Source organism: Schistosoma haematobium, chromosome 6 (assembly GCF_000699445.3).
Source record: "Schistosoma haematobium chromosome 6, whole genome shotgun sequence".
NCBI classification, from domain to species: domain Eukaryota; kingdom Metazoa; phylum Platyhelminthes; class Trematoda; order Strigeidida; family Schistosomatidae; genus Schistosoma; species Schistosoma haematobium.
Genome location: NC_067201.1, coordinates 12469728 through 12490466, shown reverse-complemented (window position 1 = coordinate 12490466; position 20739 = coordinate 12469728). Strand labels below are relative to the sequence as shown.

Genomic DNA, 20739 nt, shown 5'->3' with positions numbered 1-20739 from the left:
GTTTTTCAACATATAAATTAATAATCTGCACTAAATCAGATTGTTACAGACATTGACATGAGCTTGAAGAAAGATTGGTAACTAGAGATGAATAAGTTCAGGTTTGCATGTAATAACGAACTAATCAAGATTAAGAGAGGGACCTCAAGGTCATGGTATATATATCATTCATCCTCTATGTAACAGTTAATTTTAATGAATAAAACATCATCATTCATATACATGACTGTAGATTGTTAGTAAAAGCACTCATGAATTCGAAGATGAAATGATTATGAATAAATTTAATGAAGTAAGAGATGATATAATATGTCGCTTCAGTGTTTGGTAGAAGCAGGCTTTATGATACATGTAAACTGAACGTAAACTCTTACGTCTAAAATACCGTAGCCAACGTAGAAAAGTTCATTAATTATGTTAAAACAAGTTATTCATTGATTTCTTACTTTAATTCATTCACATTTACCTCTTTCTGATTGACTGAAAGCTTCTCAAGGTCAGCGTATATATCTTGAGTTCGACATTATAACTATAGTCATTTCGTTATAGTTAGAACTATCTAGTCAGTACAATCAACTACACACAACTGGACTGCTGAGGAGTCCTACAATAGGGCGAAACGGCCATCCATTGCTTCCGGGTTTTCAATGGTGGTATAACATCGATCGATTCATGATCTCAATGAAAAACTAAGGATCGTTAAGTTTTGTCCCGAGTATTTATTATATTTACAAGTTTTGTGAACTAGGTTCTAAGCAACATTTAAATTTTGAAGATATTACTGTACTTTCACCATTTAAAGAAAATTAGTCATTAAAAATGTCTTCATGAAAATTCATTTGAATAACCAGTGATCAATATGTTATTATTCTATCTAGAATACAATAACAACGAATCTTTCATGTTCTGTGTACTTACTTACTTACTTACACCTGTTACTCCTCGTGAATGAGCATAGGCCACTCACCAGCATTCTCCATCCAACCCTGTCCTGGGCAATCCTTTCCAGCTCCTTCCAGTTGTAATTCATCCTTTTCATATCTGCTTCTATTATCCGACGTAATGTGTTCTTTGGCCTTCCTCTTTTCCGCTTCCATTCAGGATTCCAAGTTAGGGCTTACCTCGTGATGCAGTTTGACGATTTGCGTAATGTATGTCCTATCCATTTCCATCGTCTTTTCCTAATTTCTTCTTCAGCTGGAAGTTGGTTTGTTCTCTCCCACAAAAGGCTGTTGCTGATGATATCCGGCCAATGGATGTTTAGTATCTTGCGTAGACAGCTATTTATAAATACTTGTACTTTCTTGATGATGGTTGTTGTAGTTCTCCAAGTTTCAGTTCCGTACAGTAGAACTGCATTGACGTTCGTATTGAAGATTCTCACTTTGATATTGGTTGAAAGTTGTTTTGAGTTCCATATGTTCTTCAATTGTAGGAATGCGGCCCTTGCTTTGCCAATCCTCGCCTTTACGTCTGCATCTGAACCTCCATGTCTATCGACGATGCTTCCCAGATATGTGAAGGATTCTACATCTTCCAGAGTTTCGCCATCAAGGGTGATTGGATTGCTGTTCTTCGTTTTGAATTTGAGGACCTTGGTTTTCTCCTTGTGTATGCTGAGGCCTACTGACGCAGAGACTGCTGCTACACTGGCTGTCTTTATCTGCATTTGTTCATGTGTATGCGATAGGAGGGCTAGGTCATCTGCGAAGTCCAAATCGTCTAATTGATTCTGAGCTGTCCATTGTATTCCGTGTTTTCCTTCAGATGTCGAGGTCTTCATAATCCAGTCGACCACCAGAAGAAAGAGGAAGGGAGAGAGTAAACAGCCTTGTCTGACTCCGGTCCTTACTTGGAATGCATCTGTCAGCTGTCCTCCATGCACTACTTTGCACTGTAGTCCGTCGTATGAGTTCCGGATAATATTGACAATCTTCTCAGGAACTCCGTAGTGTCGAAGAAGTTTCCATAATGTCCTCCTATCTACACTGTCGAATGCCTTTTCATAATCAATGAAGTTGATGTATAGTGACGAGTTCCACTCAACTGATTGTTCGACGATGATCCGTAGTGTCGCAATTTGGTTTGTTCACGACCGATCCTTACGGAATCCAGCTTGTTGATCTCGAAGTTGGGCGTCTACTGCATCCTTCATCCGGTTCAGCAACAATCTGTTGAAGACTTTCCCTGGTATTGACAGTAGTGTAATGCCTCTGTAGTTTTTAGATTTGCTTAGATCTCCTTTCTTTGGAATCTTGACGAGGTGTCCTTCTTTCCAGTCCATCGGCACTTGTTCCTCCTCCCAAATCCTTTTGAATAGAAGATAAAGCATGCTTGTGGTTGTGCCGATGTCTGACTTCAGTGCTTCAGCTGGTATGTTGTCGGGTCCTGCTACTTTCCCGCTCTTGATTTGTCTGATGACCGGCCATCCTGATTTCTTCCGTCGTTAGTGGATTGACATCTATAGGAAGACCTGTGTGCGCTGCTTCGATGTCCGGTGGATTCGTTGGAGCCGGTCTATTCAGGAGTTCCACGAAGTATTCTACCCATCTGTTCCGTTGTTGTTGAATCTCAGTGATTGGCCTGCCTTATTTGTCCTTGACCGGTCTCTCTGGTTTAGTGTATTTTCCTGCTAGTTTCTTCGTTGTATCGTGAAGCTTTTTCATATTTCCTTCTCTTGCAGCTTTTTCTGCCGTCGTTGCTAGTTCTTCAACGTATTTCTTCTTGTCGGCTCTAATGCTCCTCTTCACTTGTTTGTTTGCTTCTATGTATTCAGCTTGTGCTTGGACTTTCTCTGCTCGTGTTCGGCTGTTGTTTACTACTGCCTTCTTGTTCTTCCTTTCTTTGATCTTGTCCAGTGTTTCTGTAGAGATCCATTCCTTATGATGGTATTTCTTTAGACCGAGAACCTCTTGACACGTTGAAGTTAATGCTTCCTTGATGCCTTTCCAGTTGTCCTCCATGGTAGTTTCTTCTTCCTTCAGTAGATCTTGAAAGGCTTGGAATCTGTTGTTGAGAGCTATCTTGAATTCATTGAGTTTGTCAGTATCTCGAAGGAAGGCTGTATTGAACCTTTGTATTGCTGTTTGTCCACTTGTCCAGTTCTTTTTTAGCTTCAGTTTTAAATTGGCTACAACTAGGTGGTGATCTGAAGCTACGTCAGCTCCTCTCCTGGTTCTCACATCTTCCATTGTCCTTCGGAATTTTTTTTTAATGCAAATATGGTCTATCTGGTTCTCTGTAGTGTGGTCCGGTGAGATCCATGTAGCCTTGTGTATACGTTTGTGTGGAAATATTGTGCCTCCTATGACTAATTTGTTGAATGCACACAAATTTGCAAATCTTTCTCCATTTTCGTTCCTCTCTCCCAGTCCATGTCGTCCCATAATATCTTCATATCCAGTGTTGTCTATTCCGACCTTGGCATTTAGATCTCCCATCAGAATGGTGAGGTCCTTTCTTGAGCATTTCTCTATGATTGACTGCAGCCGCTCGTAGAATTGATCTTTAATGTCGTCGTTGCTATCATTGGTGGGTGCATAACATTGGATAATATTCATTGTGATCCCCTCCTTCTTTGTTTTGAATGATGCTTTGATGATTCTGGATCCGTGGGATTCCCATCCTACAAGTGCATTTCGTGCTACTTTGGACAGCATAAGAGCAACTCCCTGTGTGTGTGGAGCATTTTCCTCTTCGTGACCGGAGTATAGCAGCATCTCTCCCGTAGCTAGCCTTTTCTGTCCAGCTTGGGTCCAGTGGGTTTCGCTGATTCCCAGTACTGCCAAGTTGTATCTCCTCATTTCCGTTGCTATTTGGCTGGTCTTCCCGGTTTCCCACATTGTTCTAACGTTCCATGTACCTATAAAAATTTTTGCTCTGGTTGTTAGAAGGGGCATCGGCCTCGTGGCTTCCGAAGGAATTCGGCTTTCACCATGAAGTGTCATAATTCTTCTAAATGAAGACCTTCTAACTCTTAGGGCAGAGTTAAAATGGTTTGAATTATTTTTTCTGGTAAGCGTTTTTTTAGCGAGTTAGTTTTCTACGGGATGGGGACGCTAACCCCATGCCCAACCCTCCTCCTTTACCCGGGCTTGGGACCGGCAGTAACTCTAGAAGAGCTACAGGCGGAGTTATGTTCTGTGTACTTCATTTCAATTAACAAAACAAGTACTTTTATTTAGCCTCGTCGTACATCATGTCATACATTTTTATGAAGTTTTGTTTATCCACCAATCAACTTACTACCGGATTCTGAGTTAGTAAATTATCCATACAATAATTATTTAGAAAAGTCTGGTTAACATCACTTCGTGACGTTAAATTAGCGCACCATTGGAAACTAGGAAACGCATAGGATATTTAGCTGTTTTGTCCTAGTTTGGGACTTCTTAGTGTTGCACATCCACGACTCTACAGGTTCTAAACCCAAAACGTCCTATACGACCTCTAGTTTTTCATTCTTATACCATAACTGGCATCCAATGGTGCATGTTAGTGTCTCACTTCAATTAAGCATCTATACAGTGACGTGTAGCATGTTACGAACATTCACCGTTTGCTAAGTTCTAAAAAAACAGATGAAGTTTCATATCCTGTATTCCAAAATTCTAGGATCCCTCCTTAGATTAGAATATAATTTCATGTCAGTGAATTCTGCATAAATTATCAACTTACATATATCTATTGTTCTTCCTGTACATCAAAATTTTATTCATAAGTCTGGGGTTTTTTCACAGTCATAAATAGTAGTTGTAGAGTCAGATTTGATATAGTACTGTTTTTAGATGATACTGATAATGTGTCACGAACTCGACATTTCATCTGAGTGAATTCAGTGCAATTTAGTTATTCACTTGTCGATTTGTTCGCTTCCCACAATTTTATTGCAATCGATATTCATTATTTAGGACCAACACTATCCTTGAGGATTGTTAAGCGTTTCTTAGTATGTAGTGTTAAGTCCTAGCTTCTTCAGTTGTGAATTGCATAACAAAACGAATTTGTTTGGACAACCAGAAAGCATTAGACAGTTGTTATAGGGAATTAGCCCCCACCCTACAGAACTAACAGGTATTGAGCCTAGGACCATCAGGAAATGTAAGTTACTAGATGCCACTAGCTAATTAACCTGAATATAATGAACTTGCTGTAGGATCTAAAGGTCATGAGCTCGAAATAGTGTAGCAAACTCCCGAAGGATCCTATATAAGGACGAATTAACTGCTCAGTCCCTCATGGTTCCCATTAGCTGCCTAGTTAAAGCCACCACATAATATAAACCATTGTAGTGGCTGTGCTTCGTTGACCAATCACCCTCGTAACCGTTACCATATAATCCTCAACGGTGTTTGAAATCAGAAGGCAAAGAGAAGCAGCGACTACAGTTTTATTAGCAGATAACTCAGACCACAAAGCAATCGTGCGAATGAGTGAGCCAGCGGACCGAGAGTGTGGAGTGTAAATGCATATATATATGGGGAAATGAATGGATCATCGAATCAATTAAGCAGTTAATAATAAAGCTAGCAGAATGAATATATGCGTAGGCGGTAAGCAATGTTCAAGCCTACATATTTCATACAATAATAAAGGTACAATAAGTTGTTATAGTACGGATGACTTTGTTCGCTAAATAAGTTAACAAAAGGGCTTAACTGAGTTAAATGAGAACAAACTCAATTGCACGTGAGTTGCTATACCATAAATCAAACGTTCCCTCTTAGATTTTTTGACCCATTGGTAAAAGAATCTATTTAAATGAAATTCCATACAGCTTTCTTAAAATTAATCACTACCTGTTTACAGTAAAATCCTGAAACGGCTTTCGTTCCACATCCATATGTTGTATACTTAACAAACAGTATCTTCATTGGGATTTTTTTTGACTGTGATGTTTTTTCTCAGTTACAATGTATTTTGTATGTTATATAGATTATTTTAGTATAGTCCTAAACACATGCAGGTTTTTTTCCCAATATAGGTGAGTGCTACTGGACTCCGGATCCCCCAGCCTCTCCTGAAAATAACACTATCCCACATGAAAATTATTCCAGTACTTATCATTCAACTAGTATATCTCCAAGTCCTCCACAACTGTCAGTTTCATTACCATGCTCAAAAGATCTAAACACTACTGCCTATCATCCACCGCTTGGTATCCGCACAGAATTATCTTCAATGCTTGATTTTCGTCGATGCAGTCAACCCAGAGATTTTCCTCTTATCTCTTCATCTAACAATAGTAGGTTAGAAAGCCTCAATGATGTTGATTAAAATTCTAATCAGCATTCTTTTTCTACTGTCCGTTATAATCATCAATATTTAATTGCCTCCAGGTTTCCTTTATTTTGGAAAAACTAAAAACCCACTTTATTTTCGTTTTGACCAATTGACAAACCGGTGGGTTCCTCTGAACCTGCACTTACGCTTGTCACATTTTTCTTATACTGCATTAAATTGTTTTAGTCCCCTATTTATCTGATCTATTTACCTATATAGTTATACAATAAAATCTATGATTTGAGACTGTATAATAATTTTATTCAGCTAATCATATAACTTATTATTTGAGCGGATTTTGCATTTGCTTATTTGTTATTTTTAATTGCGAAGTTGATTAATTATCGTTTACTGATTTTGTTTAACTACTGATATCGTTCGTTAGTAATATAATCTTTTATTTCATTTTGTTTTTACCCCAATACTTGTATTTTTATCGTTCGTTCAAGGGGATTAATAATGTAAGCTGGTAATTTATTTATTATTGTTATTATTCTGTGTAGGTATCTTTTATGCTGCCAACTGTATGTTTATTTATGTTGTCTTGTGCATTTTCCAGGTTTTGTCCCCTCACAGCCTCAATTTGAAATTTTTCTGTGCTATTATGGATAATTTCCATAGTAGTAGTATTATTAGTATTGTTTATTTCTTATTTGGCTGATTTTCCATGTTTTAATTTTATAATAATACATTTCAGAGTAGAGGTTTTTTTACTTTGCCATCTTACTGTCGACATAGTGATGATAGAACTACTGTGCTTACTGGTTGAAGTATTAACTTGTCAATCTGCGAGTAACGGGCTTAGATCGAGCTCCACGCAATTCGGTTTGAGCAGTGGGTTAGTACTAATTGCTTTTACTTGAATGCGACTTAAAGTCTGGTATCTGAGCTCTTATTAGATTACTGGGTTTATTAACAGAGCTCTTTAATCCAGTCCGGTATTTTTGAATGAAGTTACAGTTAGGGCATCGTAATATGTAGTGGTCCAAAATATTTCAATACATAGGGTCGGAATATTTCATCTCTCAAGATTTTGATGGCTCTGTGTAATCCGAAAACTCCAACGATCTATTTAACTCATTATCTACATTGTAGTATTTTACTTATACACCTCTATTTATTCTAATGGTAATTGTATATTTAATCAGGCATTCTAATGAGCATTGTATATTTAATTGGGCATCCTAATGTATCTGGATTAGTTCTCTTCGTGCAACATGGCAACCGATTACTCTTTACCTGAATGTGTATTTTACCTATTTCAGTAATTTGACCATTACTTCAATCTTATAGAAGTGATATCATTTTCCACAAATGTTACAAATTGTGATAAAAGTGAACACAGTGTACTTGATGTTGAGTCACCTAAACTAGTGGCCTCATTGCAAATTGATCGATAGAATCCGATAAACACGAAGAAGAATTTAACATACATAACATTGGCCACTACCCAGTGACCAATTAATTTTAAATACATCTCAGTCCTATAGGAGGTCAGTCGTAGCCCGGATAGCTCAATGGTAACGTTCCTGACTGTGAAGCTGGGTGACACTGGGTCAAGTTCATCAGGGAGCATCATTCTCCTCAAGACTGCAGGTGTACCTTGCTGACGAGTGGTGAACAGCGTAAAACCTACGTTTAGAGCCTCCTGCCAACTATCTGTAATCATTACTATACATGGGACTTTCAATACTTGTACCACAATTATAATAACGCTGGCATTAGAATTACGAATAATCACTATAGTATGGAAATACTCCGGAATGTAATCAAATGTATCCAGAATTAAACTAGATAGGCTTGGTCTGCAATGTGTCTGGAGTGTCAAGTAATTAAAATGTGTCCAATATTAATAGATCAGACCGATAAAGGCCTAATAGAAAGATCCAGATGATTGTTTAGAATTGATTACGTAATTGGGCATAAAATAACCAACATAGTTGGTTTAATACATTTGATAGTCATGATTGATTGTGTCTTGTATTCCAAAATGGGTGTACAATTGTTTGAACCTCGTATACTTGCATTAATCATCGAACACCAATCAGATTTGGGGATAATTTGTCATTATGTGCCATTTAATAGATATTTTAATCATACTTCATAAATAAAGGTAACCGTTGCTGTTTGTACATAATGTCACCGCATGAGTTTTTTTTAAACAAAGATCTGGATAGTCTGATGTATGCCAGGCTATGAGCGGTAGAGTCAAAATATTGCAAATCTCCAAATCCAATGGGCTTGTTCTCTAACACCAAACATTTAAACCACGATTCCTTTAAGATAATAAGAAATGATCTTAAACCTCAGTTCCTTTATATCCCTAGACGGGTAGGAGAAATAAACATCAGTAAAATATGATTGCTTTATGATAATATGAGAAAAAATTTGTGATGTATTCCAGCTATTCCGACCGTTGCTGCTACCTTGACGTGATGGTCGGGTTTGTCTATCGTGATGAACCAGTCGAACTATACTGGTTGGAACAATCGTCCTTCAAGATCCTACAATGCCAGACAGGTCGGCTGAAGAACGGTAAGACTAAAAGCAGCAAACTCAAGGTCCGAAGGAGAAGTCGTACTGCTGACTGTACAGAGGTGTGATGACAGTATGGTGTTTTCTTAAGACAACCAGCATAACAGCGATGCTTCCTTACCATAAGGAGGGGTGGGGTTATAAAAGGTCGACCATAAAAGTGCCTTATCCCACGGATACCTATCTCTGGAGGTAAGGTCTCAATAAGTATGGAGCTAACACGAAAATTATTCACAAAAGGGTCGTGTGTGACCGACCTCAAGCATTTGTCCCTTGGATACTGCGATCACGCTCTCAGGTTACTAAGATCACCCCTAACCCAATTTCCTTTTCAGGTACCTCCAGAAGAACCCTTCCACGGCGTGGGCAACCGGGAAGTGATAACTGCCCTCATATCCCTAACAGCGCTCAAGGTCACTGTATTCATAATCAGTCTCCTTCAATTCCTATTACTCTTCCTATGTCGACTTTCAACTCTAAACTTGCTCTTTTGACTTTCTCCTCATGTGTCACCATGGCCAACGATTGTAGTGCGCAAAACACTGTCCCAGGTCTATTGAAACCTCGCTTCAAATTACACATTGGAGCCTTCATCATACGCACCCTATATCAAATCGACCAGCAGGCCTCCTTGGTTAAAACCCTAGAATCTCGTACCATTGATGTATGCTATGTCTCCGAAACACACATACAGGATCTTAATGTGGTCATTCACTTGACCTCAGCTCATCAAAACGGTGAGCCGACGAGATAAATCCGTCGTGTATCTGGCGCCCCGAAGGGTAGTTCTCGTGGACTGGCAGGTGTAGGCATAGCACTATGTACGAGGGCAGAACAAGTACTATTAAAATGGATCCCCGTTAACAGTCGTCTATGTGCTGTTTGGCTAAACGGCTTTGTAAGAACTCGGAAGTATAGAGACACACGTCGTTACCTTTTCGTCGTTTCTGCCTACGCTCCCACTGACTGCAAGCTGGATGATGTGGAAGATGACTTACAGAAAGCTCTCTGAACTTCTTCAGGAAGCTAAACGTTCAGACATAGTACTCGTAGGAGGTGACTTTGATGCTCAGATAAGTAGCTTAAACCAAACAGAAAGACATTTAGTTGAGTCCCTTAGTATTCCGGCTCAGGTAACAGATAATGGTGATCGTCTATTGCAACTGTGCTCAGACAATCTTTTATTCTTAACAAGCACTAATTTTAAGCATAAAGAGAGACATCGTCTAACATGGTGGCCGCCTGCACCAAACGAACGGTGGACTCAAGTAGACCATATTGCCATCAGTCATCGTTGGAGAGGCTCAATAGAAAACTGTCGCTCGTTCCGGAATACCTGTTTGGACTCCGATCATGCTCTAATATGAGCACGCATTTGTCTGAACCTCTCTGGACGTAGGGAAACCACATTACGAAGACCCATTAGAGTCTAACTCAGTGACGAGGAAGCTAAAAGTAGATTCCAGGAACAACCGAGGTCACATTTAGGTAGTTCTGAAAACGAGGCTGACCCAGATGTCGCTTGGAAAGATATACAAGCAGCTGTGGAAACAGCAGTGACATCTATTTGTGCTTTAAACCAAAGGGTTACGAAGAATCAGTGGATTCCTACTAAGTCTCTTGCATTGATAGATTATCGTAGACTCATCCTATCAGGCTCTGAATACGACGAAGAACGAAAACAAATCAAATCTAGGTTAACCGAAAGTCTAAGGAACGACCGTTAGCAGTGATCGTATCTTAGATTTGTTGAACATATTCCAAAAAGCCTCAGAACAAGAGAAAGACTCTAAACAATGCAATTGCCAAACATCTCACAGGACATCAGGTCGATATCTTGTAATCTTTCAAGGTGATTAGTAATCACAGATCACCTACTTTGATGATCTGCAGTAGCTTACGAATAGTTCTTTAAGTTCACAGTCTGAAAATCCTGACCCTATATTTTACTTAAAAACTATAATGTACTATTTATTCATTATTCCATTGGGATCAACCATAATATTAGCTTTTACATTAAACCAGGACATTACTTGATACACTCTTGAGATATACCAGTAAATCACATAGTAGTATTGAACTACAGTTTAATAAACCACAAAAAGTTAAGCGAAACTCAGTTTAATAGTGGAATTCAAGAGTCAATTGAAGGTAGACCACTATGGAAAACCTAGAAGCACTGGACAGCCGATTCGTCCTAGTATGGGACTCCTCAGTAGTGGCATCCACGATCCCGCCTCACGAGGTTCAAACCCAGGACCTATCTGTCTCGCGCGCGAGCGCTTAACCTCTAGACTACTGAGCTGGTAATGTCAACACACACGAAAACTTACTGTTACACAAGTCTTCTGTTATTTGTGATAAACTGCCGGTACAAAATTGTGAGACGATCATATGAACCTTTTTTCGATAGGGAGATAAACCAACTTCGATGTTTTCAACTGGGTATCATTTTTGGTAAGACTGAATAGACGTCATATTTCTAAATAAACATAGGAACTTTATCTCGGAGATACTAGTGTCTGTGTAACATACAGAACAGCGAACCATTTAAAAATATTTTATTTTCAATAAAAAATTACATAATAATATTTTGATTTGTTGACTCTGATACTTTAGCATTCTTGCAGGGAAAAAATATAAGGTCGTAAACGTTGAACCATTCTCTGTCTTCAGAGAAAATATGATAGTTTTATGTGATATAGCTAGGTTGAATACCTACTGAGTTTCTGAATATCCAGGATCAATCTGATAGCATTCCACCTACATGGTATAGTGAACCTGTTATATCTGGTCGTCGCTGATTATTGTGCCAGAAAAAACGATAATCACTTATACTCGGAACGAGGGACCTCTTCAGAATCACTAAAATGACATTAACTAAAGGCTACTGAGTGGCAATATCATTGCTAATTTGCAATATGCTATATTTCCTGGTTATTGTGTTATCATAGCGAGATATGTGGACAGTATTTCTTTTGAAGCTATTGGAAATGAACTACTAATCATACGTCCTCGATCGAAATTATTTACAATAACTGTAGATGACAATCATCACTCCAGCTGTGGCAAACACACATTCACAATACTTAGAATATCAACTTGAGTAGATGATTACAACCAATAGGATTCTTAAATCAAGGTGATTTCATGAATAGAAAGATAAGAAAACCACTGATTCTGAATAGCAGTGTTTCTTATTTCAAATCAGATAATGGAATCTTGTCCCCGTTAAACAATTGAAAAATCTACAACGCAACACAATAAAAAAGTAGAACGATTCTATACGGTAACTGGATGCAACTTTTCTTCAGTGATTTTGTTAAGAATGTAGGCAATGACTATACCAATCAAACAGTGAGCTAAATACATCGCGAATATTGAAAATCATGACATTGGGTACATTAACGCAGTGGTATATAGTCGACGAATTTTGAAGAAAATCAGTTTTCTGTCTTAAACTACTTCTCGAAATGAACTATATAGCTACATGTCTGTGGAAAATAAAGGAAGTAGTTTGTAGTAGAACGCATTTGTTGGAAAAACAACGATCTATATCACAGCAAATGATTTAAGTCGATAAGTTGAACAATATGGTTGTCTAATTCTTAGTGTGGAGCCGATCCTCACTTATTGTTTTACCAATTTATTTCAATAGAACAACTAAACATATGACTTACCACAACTGTTTCTATAATCAAAATCTATAAAATAAACAAGACAGTTCCATTGTTTTGACTTTAAGTTGTTCATTTTTAACTTCTTCTCTTGCATTGTTATGCAATGATAATAACGTGTTTCCCAGTATCATTCATTTCCACCTAAGGATAACTAAATATCAGTAAATATATCGATCAAAATGTAGTTACAGTGTTTGATAATGTGTATTCATTCAACAATTGGTATCTTAGAGTTGTTCGTTAATCTATCTAGATAATAAGCCAAGAGATATTTATATATAAATATCAATTAACTGAAAATCATCACTTCAGTGAAATCAATTTTTTGAGATCAGGTTTAAGTCAATTAGTTTTATTTACAAGAGATTAAGTTGTAACGTAAGTTGATCAATTAATCTACAGGAGTTAATCTGTAACGTAAGGGAATGGATTTTACACAAGTCAATGTTATTTTAAACATTGATCAACTGAACGTACAAGGGAACCGTGTTATAGTTATGGCATATAATGTCATTTAAAAATTCTCTCCCAAATATAGACCATAAAGCATAATGAAATCTTGGAAATTGATTCATACAATGATATAACCTTACCATCATAATGTTGAGTCATTGTGTGAATTCATCTAGAAGACGAAACTATGCGTCAATTTCAGAAGGAATCTAGACATTCAGGAGGAATATTTAATTGCAGATATTTTAATCTTTAAACACATTAGAAATATAAATCTGAATATGGATCGACTTCTTTCCATTCTTTTAGGGCCAGTGAAACGTTAACGAACCTTAGACAAATCATCCATCAGGTTGAATAATTTCCAAGTTAGATAACATATCACTGATAGCTGAACAGTCTATCGAACGTCTTCAAGGTCAAGGATGAATAATATGGATTAATCAGTTGAACTCCATGGACTAGTCCATGAAACAGTCGTTGCACTCTGCATTTATCTAGCCTTCCTAATACATTTCTTGACTGTCATGTTTGTTCAATATAGTTGTCTAAGGTGTCACAGGACGTGGATAATGTGAAAGGACAATTTGTAGTGTCAGTTATTATATTAAGCTCATATACCTTACTCTAGCTTTCGGACATCCCATTCTATTCATTCTACTTGAGCCATACTTTGACCTTGTTATTTATTCGCTTATCAGTCTAGACTGTTTTTATATGAGCGTATATGTGTGTGCCCTTCTTATCCCATTAATCACATGTCTGTAGCTTTATTTTGTCTGACTATAAATATTGAGTAACGCTTGACTAAAATGGAGTTGGCTTACCAGCCATCTCCACTCTGCGTCGCTTCTCTTCCTTCTATTCCATTCACCTCATATACAAAATATATGTACTCAAAACCCCATTCCCTTTATTTGACTTATTTAATTCCGTTATTGGATAACGTGATTTAAGTCGACGATTATATACGAGAATAGACGATAACAAACATTTATACGATCTAAATAGGAGTCAGATCCACGGGCCACAAAAATGGTGAGCCCTTCAACGAACATCGTCCGATCAAAATAACGGCAAATAAAAGGGCCCCACTAAAAATTCACTTTAAGTATTAATCGCGAGATGTGACCTCGATGGAAGCCATACCATTACTCTGTAACTCGAGAAGACAGTGATCATTTCCAACATTAACAAAAATATAATGGTTATTGATTGTCTAAGATGTTCATTATTAAATATGTCCAATGATTTCTAACATATTTGTAGCATGATGTCTTCCTATATGGTGATAGTTAGTCCATTTTGTTAGCTTCCGACTATAAGTTAATGAACTTATTTATCTTCAGTCGAACATGTAGCGATAAGTTGAAGTAAATGTAGATATGTACAATTTAACCAGAATAGCTCAAATTATGGCCAGTAAAGATATTTGGAATTCGTATCAGTGCAGCTCTTATGCTTTTCCATTCCATTCATGATATGGTAGCAGTAGATCTAATCTTCTTCCTAGGTTTTAAGAAAATTGACAGCCTTATAACTTCTAAAAACAGAAAAATACGCCTGTTCTGCAACAAGAGAAGTAAGTTTACCAATCGTCTTTACTCAGGGGTTGTAGTGTTTGGCCGAGTTACAAATTCCTTGCCAAACGAAATGTGTAGAGGCTATTGACTTAAACGTTACGAGTGGTTTCACAAGCTAAAGTGATTTGAAAACTGAAATAAATTACTGAAACGCTTATTTTGAGTTATCACATTTATACTGGACAATTAAACCATTTATAGGTGATAAACTATTGCTTCGGATGTAGGACTGAAAGGCTCTATATGAAATTTTAATTATTTACACAATTGTGATGAGTAGAAGTGTTTGAATTATCATACGAACTAGGAATTCCAGAAATAACACAATTTAGACTAAAGAGAACTAGATGAACACAAACGAACGTATTGTTTTGGGAACTCAAAATCAGACAGACATTATGTACAAAAGAATTATTGTTTCGTACAGACACCACAACAATACGCTTTTTTGTCAGCTAACTCTCCTGTTAGATTTATATACTTTCTCAGTTGTTTGGACAATCATTTTAACTTATGTTCTTTGTGGTGGAATGACACTGCTGTCTGCACTTTTACCAAACGTCTCTTAACTAATATGGATGAAATAAAATTACATGCTTTTGTTACTAACCAAATAGTGGAATGTGATTATTACAATAAATGAATACATGTATCTGTTTAACGACTTTCGATACGTAACTTAATCCTATATGGTTGTTAAGTAAGTTAATATGTTGGAGCGAAATTTTTGTTTGGTCGCTTCTGTTGATTAGTCTTCTATAATTTTATTGGCAGTTATTCGTGATTGATCTGTTACAATATGCTGGTTATTATGTTACGAAGTAAAATGAAAGTTTTTGATTTCTTAATTTTACAAACTTTACTACCCAGTTACTTTGTATTGTGTATATTGATATTGTGTTCAGTTGAAATTTGGTCTTTGTGTAATACATTGTTCTTACCTTTTATTCTAGCCTCGCAAAACTGAACACAATTTAGAACGTTTTACTGAGAACCTTTTATTGCACAAGGGCCAAATTGCAATTGAACACAATATCAATATACTCAATACACAGTAAGTGGGCAGTAAAGTACGAGACAATAATTTATGGATGAACCAAACAGGTATAAGATAACAGGTCTTAGATTTTGGTGCTAAATTCACTCATCCATTTGGCTAAACACCGTTTTGGCACTATAGGTGGTATCAGTTCGTGATAGAAACCTTAAATTTAGTTGCTTACCTTAACTACCAACTGCAAATCATAATATTTATTCTTCCTACAGGTCTATAACCTTCATTTAGCTCTTGTAGATAGGTGGACATTCTCAATGTCACTATAGTGTTGCTCATAGGTCATCCATAAATTATAGTCTCACCGAATAAAACAGGGAATAATTCAGAAGCCTTAATTGCTAAATCGATAATGGATATATGTGTATAAGTGCTACTGAGCCAAGCAAAAGTATGTGATGAGTGACTAAATTTATTTAAATATTTCACATATACCATCTGCGAGTGTGTAGTGACCTACTTTTATCAGGAGGACGTGATTGGTCTAATACTTACTTACTTACGCCTGTTACTCCTCGTGAAGGAGCATAGGCCACTCACCAGCATTCTCCATCCAACCCTGTCCTGGGCAATCCTTTCTAGCTCCGTCCAGTTGTAATTCATCCTTTTCATATCTGCTTCTATTATTCGACGTAATGTGTTCTTTGGCCTTCCTCTTTTCCGCTTCCATTCAGGATTCCAAGTTAGGGCTTACCTCGTGATGCAGTTTGACGATTTGCGTAATGTATGTCCTATCCATTTCCATCGTCTTTTCCTAATTTCTTCTTCAGCTGGAAGTTGGTTTGTTCTCTCCCACAAAAGGCTGTTGCTGATGATATCCGGCCAATGGATGTTTAGTATCTTGCGTAGACAGCTATTTATAAATACTTGTACTTTCTTGATGATGGTTGTTGTAGTTCTCCAAGTTTCAGTTCCGTACAGTAGAACTGCATTGACGTTCGTATTGAAGATTCTCACTTTGATATTGGTTGAAAGTTGTTTTGAGTTCCATATGTTCTTCAATTGTAGGAATGCGGCCCTTGCTTTGCCAATCCTCGCCTTTACGTCTGCATCTGAACCTCCATGTCTATCGACGATGCTTCCCAGATATGTGAAGGATTCTACATCTTCCAGAGTTTCGCCATCAAGGGTGATTGGATTGCTGTTCTTCGTTTTGAATTTGAGGACCTTGGTTTTCTCCTTGTGTATGCTGAGGCCTACTGACGCAGAGACTGCTGCTACACTGGCTGTCTTTATCTGCATTTGTTCATGTGTATGCGATAGGAGGGCTAGGTCATCTGCGAAGTCCAAATCGTCTAATTGATTCTGAGCTGTCCATTGTATTCCGTGTTTTCCTTCAGATGTCGAGGTCTTCATAATCCAGTCGACCACCAGAAGAAAGAGGAAGGGAGAGAGTAAACAGCCTTGTCTGACTCCGGTCCTTACTTGGAATGCATCTGTCAGCTGTCCTCCATGCACTACTTTGCACTGTAGTCCGTCGTATGAGTTCCGGATAATATTGACAATCTTCTCAGGAACTCCGTAGTGTCGAAGAAGTTTCCATAATGTCCTCCTATCTACACTGTCGAATGCCTTTTCATAATCAATGAAGTTGATGTATAGTGACGAGTTCCACTCAACTGATTGTTCGACGATGATCCGTAGTGTCGCAATTTGGTTTGTTCACGACCGATCCTTACGGAATCCAGCTTGTTGATCTCGAAGTTGGGCGTCTACTGCATCCTTCATCCGGTTCAGCAACAATCTGTTGAAGACTTTCCCTGGTATTGACAGTAGTGTAATGCCTCTGTAGTTTTTAGATTTGCTTAGATCTCCTTTCTTTGGAATCTTGACGAGGTGTCCTTCTTTCCAGTCCATCGGCACTTGTTCCTCCTCCCAAATCCTTTTGAATAGAAGATAAAGCATGCTTGTGGTTGCTTCGATGTCTGATTTCAGTGCTTCAGCTGGTATGCTGTCGGGTCCTGCTGCTTTCCCGTTCTTGATTTGTCTGACGGCCATTCTAATTTCTTCCGTAGTTGGTGGATTGACATCTATAGGAAGATCTATGTGTGCTGCTTCGATGTCCGGTGGATTCATTGGAGCCGGCCTATTCAGGAGTTCCACGAAGTATTCTACCCATCTGTTACGCTGTTGTTGAATTTCGGTTATTTTCCTGCCTTCTTTGTCTTTGACCGGCCTCTCTGGTTTACTGTATTTCCCTGCTAGTTTCTTCGTTGTATCGTGAAGCTTTTTCATATTTCCTTCTCTTGCAGCTTTTTCTGCCGTCGTTGCTAGTTCTTCAACGTATTTCTTCTTGTCGGCTCTAATGCTCCTCTTCACTTGTTTGTTTGCTTCTATGTATTCAGCTTGTGCTTGGACTTTCTCTGCTCGTGTTCGGCTGTTGTTTACTACTGCCTTCTTGTTCTTCCTTTCTTTGATCTTGTCCAGTGTTTCTGTAGAGATCCATTCCTTATGATGGTATTTCTTTAGACCGAGAACCTCTTGACACGTTGAAGTTAATGCTTCCTTGATGCCTTTCCAGTTGTCCTCCATGGTAGTTTCTTCTTCCTTCAGTAGATCTTGAAAGGCTTGGAATCTGTTGTTGAGAGCTATCTTGAATTCATTGAGTTTGTCAGTATCTCGAAGGAAGGCTGTATTGAACCTTTGTATTGCTGTTTGTCCACTTGTCCAGTTCTTTTTTAGCTTCAGTTTTAAATTGGCCACAACTAGGTGGTGATCTGAAGCTACGTCAGCACCTCTCCTGGTTCTCACATCTTCCATTGTCCCTCGGAATTTTTTGCTGATGCAAATATGATCTATTTGGTTCTCTGTAGTGTGGTCCGGTGAGATCCATGTAGCCTTGTGTATACGTTTGTGTGGAAATATTGTGCCTCGATTGGTCTAATGGGAACAATTATTATTGTAACCAATTGTACCAGTGATTGTCTTACTGTACTTGTTTGTTTAACTGTACTAAAGACATTCTTCCTTCCGTTGATTGTGACCTTGCACGGATTTGGTTACGCTCAGTAACCACACTTGTATTCCATTGGCACGATCTCGGTATTCTTTCGATACCACGAGGTTGCCAACAAATACATCTCGACTATAGCCATCAACTACTTTCTGATATTTGGCTTACGGGGATCTTATCGGTTATTTGGCACCTAGTCTTCTTGTAGTGGTGATCATAATCAATCGCGACTCGACGCCACACCACAAATGTATACATTTTACCACTCTTCAGTATACGAACACTTCATCCTCTTGTAACTACAGTTAATGATGGTTAAACATATTACTCATAAATAATGTTTAGTAATATGTTAGTTAGCAAATATTTAATTAAACTGTTACAGTTATAATTTTGTATGTTGTTTGTGTTCATTCTATTTGTTAATAATTCTCATATTTCTACACAAATAATATGAAATTAAAAATAAGTGTAAATGTTATACATCATACCATCAAATTGGAAATACTTTTCTAACAAAATCATTTTGTTGTATAAATAATCAAGAAAATTGAAACTTTGATTTATTTGTCTGAAGAAAGAGTACATAGACATTATTGTTAACTAGAATTGAGAAGTGTAATAATAATGTTTATAAAGATAATCAACTGAAATATGATTAAATGGTACATTGAATTCGTTTTATAACACTGTGAATGTAAGAATACTGAAAGCAGAAGATCAAATGAGTATTTGAAACGTAATTATACTAATTTCTCATCTTTCTTTTAAACAAAGTTAACGAAATATATGCTTCAATTTTATTTACTGGTATATCCACCAGGACCCTCTATCGAACTGTGTCCTGGTCAATCTTCTCCAGTTTTTTCCAGCTGCTATTTATTCTTTTCATGTGTGCTTCTAATTTCGGACGCAATGTGTTCCTTGATCTTCATCTTTTTCTTTTTCCTTCAAGATTTCGGTAAAGGCTTGCATCGAGATGCAGTTTGATGATTTCCGAACTGTATGTCTTATCCACTTCCAACGTCTTTTCCTAATTTCCTCTTCAGATGGAAGCTGGTTTGTTCTCTCACACAGCAGGCTGTTGCTGATGGTATCCGGTCAACGGACACTGACTATCTTACGTAGACAATTTTTTATAAATACTTGTACTTTATTGATGATAGTTGAAGTACTTCTCGAAGTTTTAGCTCCATACCATAGGACTAACTAATTTGACACTCGTATTGAAAATTGTGACTTTGATATTGGTTGACAGTTGTTTCGAGTTGTATATATTCTACAATTATAGGAATGCGGTCCTTGCTTTGCAAATACTAGCATTTGCGTCTGCATCAGATCCTCTACGTTCATCTATGATGGTACGCAGATAGCTAAAATGAACTTTCTACTTAGCGCTTTGCAGTTGATGCAATGTAAGTGAGTGTATTAGGTATCGGATTCTTTATAGCTTATGTATGCCATATCTACTTTGTTACAAAATAAATAAATCAGTTCTGTTCACAAATGATTTTAAGGCTGTGTATTGATTTTCCGCTCATGATCTTACTCATATACCAAATAGCATAAGTATGGAGCTTAGTAAAGCTACATCATGGTACTCAGTGTGAACTTTACAACTTACCACTGAGAAATGAGGATAGATTGATATGTGATTTTCTTCTTAATTGTAATTTCACCATTAATGGTAATGTGGTAACTAGGTTTTGTCTAACGACAGTCATAAACTAGATTTTACTGACAGGATTATTAATTTATTTATCTTTGTATTCCACAGTATTCTAAATGATAGAAGCTACGAAAATAATAAAAGGACGAAAAACTATAGAAGTGAATACATCAACAAATCATTAGATTTAATAATTTGCTGCAAGGATATACCACTATCTGGTTTTTAAAAGTCTCATGCTGGGATAGGACATTATACCAGTAATTTCTAATTTCAATTGACAACCAAATAAAACTGATGGGTGATATAATCTATGAATTTCAATAATCATTCAGAAATCATAATATAGAAGTAATAAAATGAATATTTTTTGAACAAACAATAGTATTCAGTTAACTTAAGATTACTTATCAAATAAAGCTTTTGTAAAGTTGACAAATTCAAGTTAAAATACAAATTGAATCATAATATCAGAAGGGGTTTTGTGGAGATTTGTTTTAGAAATTTCACATATTGAAATCATGAGTCAG

At 37.3% G+C, this 20739-nt stretch overlaps 1 protein-coding gene across 4 annotated transcripts in view; it reads left to right on the top strand.

The window, feature by feature from the left end:
• Nucleotides 1–7121, top strand: part of MS3_00008540 (uncharacterized protein) — a gene marked incomplete at both ends in the record, with an annotated part of 28287 nt that extends 21166 nt beyond the window's left edge. For 2 of the 4 annotated variants that reach the window (XM_051216869.1, XM_051216870.1), the window contains one exon: nucleotides 5984–7121. In XM_051216869.1, coding sequence (XP_051065496.1) covers nucleotides 5984–6276 — 293 coding nt within the window. The remainder of the gene's footprint in view (nucleotides 1–5983) is intronic. The other 2 variants (XM_051216871.1, XM_012941532.2) reach the window with 2 other exon arrangements.
• Between the last annotated feature and the right edge of the window lie 13618 nt (nucleotides 7122–20739).